This window comes from Pelophylax lessonae (genome assembly GCF_965119305.1).
Source record: "Pelophylax lessonae genome assembly, chromosome: 6".
In the NCBI taxonomy this organism is placed as follows: Eukaryota; Metazoa; Chordata; class Amphibia; order Anura; family Ranidae; genus Pelophylax; species Pelophylax lessonae.
In genome coordinates, this window is record NC_138773.1 from 300,995,629 (window position 1) to 301,004,399 (window position 8,771).

The window sequence follows — 8,771 nt, forward strand, 5'->3', positions numbered from 1 at the left end:
ACACTGCGCTGGAGAGGCTGCGATAAGTGACACTGCGCTGGCGAGGCTGCAATAGCTGACACTGCGCTGGTGAGGCTGCAATAGATGACACTGCGCTGGCGAGGCTGCAATAAGTGACACTGCGCTGGCGAGGCTGTAATAGATGACACTGCGTTGGCGAGGCTGCAATAAATGACACTGCGCTGGAGAGGCTGCGATAAGTGACACTGCACTGGCGAGGCTGCAATAGCTGACACTGCGCTGGCGAGGCTGCAATAGATTACACTGCGCTGGTGAGGCTGCAATAGATGACACTGCGCTGGCGAGGCTGCAATAAGTGACACTGCGCTGGCGAGGCTGCAATAAGTGACACTGCGCTGGCGAGGCTGCAATAGATGACACTGCGCTGGCGAGGCTGCAATAGATGACACTGTACTGGCGAGGCTGCAATATATGACACTGCGCTGGTGAGGCTGCAATAGATGACGCTGCGTTGGCGAGGCTGCAATAGATGACACTGTACTGGCGAGGCTGCAATAAATGACACTGCGTTGCCGAGGCTGCAATAGATGACACTGCGTTGGCGAGGCTGCAATAGATGACACTGTACTGGCGAGGCTGCAATAAATGACACTGCGCTGGTGAGGCTGCAATAGATGACACTGCGTTGGCGAGGCTGCAATAGATGACACTGCGTTGGCGAGGCTGCAATAAGTGACACTGCGCTGGCGAGGCTGCAATAGATGACACTGCGTTGGCGAGGCTGCAATAGATGACACTGCCTTGGCGAGGCTGCAATAGATAACACTGCGTTGGCGAGGCTGCAATAAGTGACACTGCGCTGGTGAGGCTGCAATAGATGACACTGCGTTGGCGAGGCTGCAATAGATGACACTGCGCTGGCGAGGCTGCAATAGATGACACTGCGTTGGCGAGGCTGCAATAAGTGACACTGCGCTGGTGAGGCTGCAATAGATGACACTGCGTTGGCGAGGCTGCAATAGATGACACAGCGCTGGCGAGGCTGCAATAAGTGACACTGCGCTGGTGAGGCTGCAATAGATGACACTGCGTTGGCGAGGCTGCAATAAGTGACACTGCGCTGGCGAGGCTGCAATAGATGACACTGCACTGGCGAGGCTGCAATAGATGACACTGCGCTGGCGAGGCTGCAATAGATGACACTGCGTTGGCGAGGCTGCAATAGATGACACTACGCTGGCGAGGCTGCAATATATGACACTGCGTTGGCGAGGCTGCAATAGATGACACTGCGATGGCGAGGCTGCAATAAATGACACTGCACTGGCGAGGCTGCATTCATGAGCACTAGTGAGGCAATTGCCTGGTCATGAAGGGGGGTAAATCTTCCGGAGGGCGAGTTGCTAGGCGAAAAATCAGGAAGTGGGTGACCACTAATTTAAATATAGGGGGAAAAAAATAATTTACGTTTCTCAAACTGTTATCATATTGAGTGAGTTTGTGGGGAGGGAGGAAGGACATAATGGAAAGTTGAATTTCAGTTGAAAAGTTTGCTTTAAGTTTCTTCAGTGTGATTTGAGTCAGTCCAGGAGGGACAAGTTGTATGCCTTCTGTTGAGTCATTCAGAGCGGCTCAATTTCATTTCTTCATCAAGCTTTTTATAGTGACTGCTGAACACACAGTGCTACACGCACGGTACACACTCAGACACAACGCCCACGGAGGTGGAGGGGATCTAGTAGCAGCTGTTGCATGAGAGTTTCTAAAAGTATACATACAACAGCTGCATGCTGGTAAAAGATGGACAGGTTGGTTCAACAGGGAAACAGTAACTGGATGCTGGTTCAAATGATTGTGAAAGTCTCCAGGACATGCGTGGGATGACATGTCAGCCATGTAAAGGTCTACTACAGACTCTGTACTGTATACCCAGAAGCTTGGGGACCATCCCATTCCGAAATTATTTAACATTCATTGACCCCCCCCCTTTGTGGCTTTACCAGCCTCCACTCTTCCAGGAAGACTTTCCACAAGATTTTGGAGCTTGAGAAAAAAAGTCCTTATTGTGATCCAAATAAGGTGCCAAAGTGCCAAGTAATTCAAGTGCTTGCAAAGTGATAAGGTGCCCCTCAAGGTTCCCCACTCACCAGATTGCCGATATAAAAAGACCTTGGAAATTATTGCACACTGCCCGGGATCTTTTGGGACCAAAACTTCTCCTATGTAGCCTTCGAGGTTAAATGGGTCCGCTTCCGCTAAGAATCATTATTCGGTGCAGCAGCCAGTTCTGTGATCCAGGTACCCCTGCAGACAGAAGAGTCAAGTCCTGCGCCTCTCTCAGAGCCGTTTGGCTGTCATTACAAGTAGTGGGAGGGGACGTACCCCCCCCTCCCACCGCCTTCCGCAGCTCGCGTGGGTCTCCCGTCCCACCGCGAGACCCGGGTAACTAGCTTGCAAGGCCGCTGAAGACCCGATCAAAGCCACATTCGGCTCTGATCGGGTCTCCGTGCAAAAACCCGGAAGTGATGTCATGACATTACTTTCGGGTATTCGGCACCAGATTAAAAAAAATTACAGCATTCAAAACTTGGCGTTTTGAATGCTTTTAAGTGCAGAGGAGGGGTTTGGGGTCTTTAAGAGTACAAAACTACATAATTAGAAACATTTTTGTGGGAGGAAGGGAAACCAAGAGGTCCCTTTTACATAACGGACACAATTTGTCTGGTACCACATCCTAGTAAGAAGACTACACAGAAAAACAACCCTAACCGCTAGATATGAGGACTTTACCGGTACCACTCAATTGTATAAAAATATCTAAATTTTTTGTATAAAAATATGTAAACACTGAAAGAACACACTAATACAAACATGTAAGCAAAATATGCATTATACTGTACAAGACTTGCCTCATCATCCCTATTTAATACTAGTGACGAGTTGCTTACTATTCCTTCTGCTTTGACGCGTTTCACGGGTCAAGGTCCGCTTCATCAGGAAGAAAGTTATTACATGCAAGCTCTGTAATGTATATGAATAGATATATACAGTGGGTACACACGCTAATGTTACTATCAAATAGTTGCTAATTCCTTTGGTGGATGGGATAGTTCAACAGGCTAGTGTCCAAAAGATCCTCAAACGTACAAGCTCCAAAACTCCCTTGATACATTGTAACGGTATATGGCTTAGTAACATCAGGGTATGTATAAGAGCGATAGCTAGGGTCTATTTATCACAAAATATGGTAATATCCACCAGGCCAGGAATAAGAAGTGAAGATACGGCCCCACCCCCCATCCATCAACCATTAAGAGTGTCCTTGGAGAGACTGTTCTTTTAATGTTTACAATTTTTTAAGACTTGTTCAATAAACTTTTGCCATTTTTATACAATGGAGTGGTACCATTAAAGTTCTCATATCTAGTGGTTAGGGTTGTTTTTCTGTCCAAAATTACATAGCACTCCTGTGGTTTGGAGGAGGAGGAATAGAGCCCAATCATTGGTGTCAGTGGGAGGAATAGTGCCCCAATCATTGGTGTCAGTAGGAGGAATAGTGCCCCATCTTTGGTGTCAGTAGGAGGAATAGTGCCCCATCATTGGTGTCAGTGGGAGGAATAGTGTCCCCATCATTGGTGTCAGTAGGAGGAATAGTGTCCCATCATTGGTATCAGTAGGAGGAATAGTGCCCCATCATTGGTGTCAGTGGGAGGAATAGTGTCCCATCATTGGTGTCAGTAAGAGAAATAGTGCCCCATCATTGGTGTCAGTGGGAGGAATAGTGTCCCATCATTGGTGTCAGTGGGAGGAATAGTGTCCCATCATTGGTGTCAGTGGGAGGAATAGTGTCCCATCACTGGTGTCAGTGAAAAGAATAGTGCCCCATTATTGGTGTCAGTGGAAGAATTTAAGCTCCATAATTGGTGTCAGTGGGGAGGAATAATACCCCAATGCTATGTCAGAGGGAGAACTAGTGTCCCAGAACATACTTTGGAGACCACTGATGTAGAAGAAAGCCTGCCTATGGGAAGTTGCTTTTGAGGCAAAGGAATATATTACTACTTTAACCCAGGTAAGGGTATTGTGCTTAGAGTTGGGCTTTAAAAAAAAACTCCTTTAAAGAACAGAGACGAAAATGAAAATACATATTTGTTCTCTGGATAAAGGTTTGAACATCTGTTTTTGTTACTCTGGAGTTGATTTACCAAAGGCAACTAGACTGTGCACTTTACAAAGTGCAATTGCTCCAGAGCTTAGTAAATCAGGTAAGGCTTCATTTTGCAAAGAATACCCAATCTCGTGCAAGGAAAAATAAAAAAAAAACAGCATTTTTGCTTGCACATGATTAGATGATGGAAGTCAGCAGAGCTTCTACTCATTTACTAAGCTCTGGATCAACTGCTTTTGCAGAGTGCACAGTCTGTTTGCCTTTAGTAAATCAACCCCTTTGTCTCACCGGTGTTATCAGAACAGGAAGTGAAGGGAAATCTCCCCAGGAGGAAGACAGACAACAGTAAAAACCTCTAGAATTGGCATGGTAGAATACTGGACTGGGTAGGAAGTCCTACTGCCAAGCAACTCTACTAAGCAAGCTTCAAACTATTATTTACAAAGAACTATAATTCAAGATTACCCAACTATCCAGATTGCTTTTGCGCAATAAACCAAAACCCTGATGAAGGAAGATTTGGGCATGAACCCTCAAATGTCTTGGATGTCAACTTTTGATAGACCCTTAGAGCCGGTTCACACTTGGTCGCCTGACAAGTAGCGCTCCATGCTGTGCAAAGGAACCGTCCTATTTAGAGCGACTCAAGTCACTCCGACTTAGAAAAAGGTTCCTGCACTATTTTTGGGCGAAGTCGGAGCGACTTGCATTGACTTATATTATGAGAAGTCGTTTGCAAGCCGCGATGAAGTTGCGCTGCTCGGGCGACATCAAAGTCGCCCAAAGTCGGGGCGACTTTGAATCGGAATAGTGTGAACCGGCTCTTAGATAGAACTTTTATCTCCATACAAGCAGTAATAACCTAGTTCTTACCCTTCTTCACTCTATCCAGAACTCTTGGACGGAGAAGGACCTAAGTAACTAGTTCTATACAGTAGGTCCAAAGTGGTTTTCTCTTGTTTATCACGTTCTTCAGTGAAATGTTTTTGTAAATGGAAATGACGGACATGTGAAAGAGAAGTGTTATTGGTCCGCCACTTCCATGTAAGATGATCAACGCCACCTGATAACACCTGCACATACTTGTCATTGTCCCAGCAGAACTAGGCACCCCCACACTTCTCTGGAACACTGGTAAGTTGGGTCTTGTTCCTTTACTTGGTTCCATCACTCTTTCACTGCCTTTAATGCTGAGTTTTGCAACAATTCCCATGTCTGGCTTCTTCTACTGGGCCATTTTCACAAAAAAATTTAAAATAATGATTTGTAGCACCCAAACGCTGCCTGTTAGCACCCTAATGCAAGTCAATTGGTGAAGGCTAGTTGAAAGTTGGCCATATGATTCCCTATGTATTTGTATGCTCCATGTCTAATGAATCTGATTGGATGTTATGGGCAGGGCACTGTCCTGATTCCTACTACAGAGCCCCACAGTACACCACTGCTGCTTATTGTTTGCTCACTGTGGTTATGGTTTGTTCACATCTGCCTTCCCCCTGCAACATAAGCACAGATTCTGTCCCTACTACTAACTATTGCCATGTCCCATTCACGCACATTGGCTTCACTGATGTATAATAATGTAACAAGGAAGTTCTTGCAATTCTTCCTGGGAAATGTATGCAAATTAGAGGTCCAGAAGGCCTTTCTCCAACCTCCTCATAGAGGTTGATTTACTATAGGCAAATAGACGGTTCACTTTGCAAAATGCAGTTGCAAGTGTAATTACGCCAGAGCTTAGTAAATGAAATAAAGGTTCACTTTGCAAAGAATATCCAATCACAAGCAAGGAAAATAAAAAAAAAAAAGCATTTTTGCTTGCACATGATTGGATGATGGAAGTCTGCACAGCTCCCCCTCATTTACTAAGCTCTGGAGCAACTGCACTTGTAGAGTACAACTGCTCTTTGCAAAATGCACAGTCTATTTGTCTTTAGTAAATCCACCCCATAGTGGTACTGGCTGCTGATAAATAAAGGGCACAAGCAAATGGTTACTGCCCACATCTGTAACTGGTCTCTGCAGCAAGGAACATTGGAAGGGCAACGCATATAACAAGACAAAAAGTATTCTAAGTCTGCGACCAACCTGTTTTTAACACGTACTGTTGGACAGGTCAATTCGGTTGGTCGCAGACTGGTCGGTAAGGAGAGCTTGGAATACTTTTTGTCTTGTGATAAATAAAGGGCCAGGGAAGGAAAATTTAAGTAATATATCTGCATTCCCTATGCTCTGCAGCTCTAAAGGCTCATTTACACTTGTTTTAGCCCTGTGAAGAAAGATGCACAGTAGATTGCTTTTTATAGGGCAATCAAAAAAGAGGGCAACTCGGTAAGGTACAATCCAATCGTCTTTCTTCAAAATATGAAAAAGGGGTAAAAATTCCAGGAACAAACATATTGACGCATTTTAGCCTATGCAGGCCTTAATCATAACTTGGTTTTATGACTAAGGCCTGCATAGGATGAAACGCGTCAATACATTTGTACCTGGAATTTATACACCTTCATCATATTTTGAATAAAAAACTCGGATTGTACCTTTGCGAGTTGACGGCTCCTTTGATTACTTTCTTTGTGAACGGCATGCAAAGGCTTAGAGTGGGGCACCGGCATGGGATTTCATCTCATCTAACAAGTTATACAGGGTGGTAGCACTGTTAGTTTTGCTAACACTTTTAGAGGGGGTTAGACAGGCTACGATAAGTTATGCATCTTATATTTTCTCGCTTCACCGCCCAGTTTAACTCCTAAAAGCCTGCATCACGTGGTTGCATGTGGTTGTGGCACGACCTCAATTTCTTAATGGGTCCTGTTCGGCGGGCAGTACTGCCTGCCAAACCCAACAAGGGGGGGTCATTTCTGCCACGTCACAATGCAATGCATCACAACTGTTGCATGTGTACACTCCCCTGAGGCTACCTTTGCCTCTCGGGGTGGCAGAAAGAATGCAGATCAACTACCGTTTTTTATACTGCCCTCCAACAACAAGTATAAACTAGGCCTTATGGTGCCATAAAAGTAAAACTAGCAGGTGGTTCAGCCATATCTTAGGAGGCAGAGTTGGGCTTAAATAATTATTATATCATAAAATAGATTTTATAAATGCCAGCAGAGTAAGTAACTGGATGTGACCTGGTATCAGCCTCTTGCAGCCCCTGTACAGCAGAACTGGAGTGTGAGAGGAAGAAGCAGTACAAGGAGTCAATCAGTTCATGTACTGATATAAAACATGCTGATAGGAGAGAGGAGAGTGACAGAGAAATGCACAATTACGCTGCTTCTCTTTTCACTGTACAGTCACAGGCTGGGGACCAATCCACGATAACCTGGGTTCAGAGGAAGTGGGTTAAGTGATGCTGGCCAACAGACTAAGGACATCTAGTGGCAGAAAATACTGTGGGAGCGAAATCTCTAGATTGAAGATGAATATTGCAGCATAAGCTTGTTTTATTATTTTATCTTTTATTGGTCTATTCATTTTTATCTTGGTATTTTGGCTGGCGTTCTGCTTTAAACACGTGGCGTCTAATCTTGAGCATAAAATATGAATGGGGGGGCACTAATAATACCAGGATTGGACTGTAAATAATAACTCATTAGATCTTATGATTCCAGGGAACTCTTATGGTAAGCTGACTTGTGTTTTTTTGTCTGCAGGTTGTTAGTGAGGCTTCCCAACAGCATCAAGAGGTCCTGTGAGCGGGCAAATGAAGACAGACGCAGCACAGGAGCACCGATTGACCACAGTGCACGCCCTGAGCGCTATCCTGCTGGACAAAATGCCACCTCATGCTGTCCCCTCACCACTCAACTTCTGCACCCGTCACCGCTACTTCCCAAGATAAGGACTGCCAAGGGGCCAACTCATGTTAGAGCGCCCCCTTCCCCTTTTTGGAGAAAACTAATACCAAGTACCCTCTTGGAGGTTTTCCATCATTACAGGAGAGAATGCAATGAAACCAGAAATAAAGTAAACAACACTTTCACAAACCATTGCATTCCCAGTCATTTCAAAGGGAACAAATAGGCTGTATACCATTATCGTAATTTTGTTACATTATCACACTATAGTCTAGATTGGTGTTTCTCAACTCTGGTCTAGATGGCTGCTATGTAATGTCCAGCTATGCAATTAGAGCAATCACAATTCTTTGCAACATGGAAGCTTTCCTTTACTGTCAGTTTCCATTAGAAATCTCTTCAATATTTTATAGATTGTGGGTAGAGGAAACCAGGGTTTGATTCATGGGTTGACCTACCCTACACCTGGTTAGCCATGGCAGTCACAGAACTGCTGCAAGCTGGTTTTCTTGGTTCACCTCTTATTTGCACTCTCCATATATTGCTCTACAGCAGTGGTCCCCAACCTTAGTGAGACCAGGCCCGGGTAAATTATTCCAAAACCCTCCATCTCCAGTTAAAAAAAAGGCTTTTGCCCATACAATAATAGTATGTAAATGCAAAACATGTACCTAAAATGTATTAAAAAGGTGGGATAGACCCAATATATCATAAGTCAATTGGAGGATGTACATACCCAATATGTCAGTGATTACCAGGTAGTAATTATCCACAAAATACTAAGTAAATCAGATGAAGAGAGTTCAAGGATGACCACCTGATATCTATCTATCTATCTA

At 44.6% G+C, this 8,771-nt stretch overlaps 1 protein-coding gene across 1 annotated transcript in view; it reads left to right on the forward strand.

Annotated features, from left to right (window-relative positions):
• DES (desmin) overlaps positions 1–8,121 on the forward strand; it is a 56,953-nt gene extending 48,832 nt beyond the window's left edge. The window contains exon 9 of the mRNA XM_082262062.1: positions 7,789–8,121. Coding sequence (XP_082118188.1) covers positions 7,789–7,830 — 42 coding nt within the window. The 3' untranslated portion in view covers positions 7,831–8,121. The remainder of the gene's footprint in view (positions 1–7,788) is intronic.
• Positions 8,122–8,771: the final 650 nt, after the last annotated feature.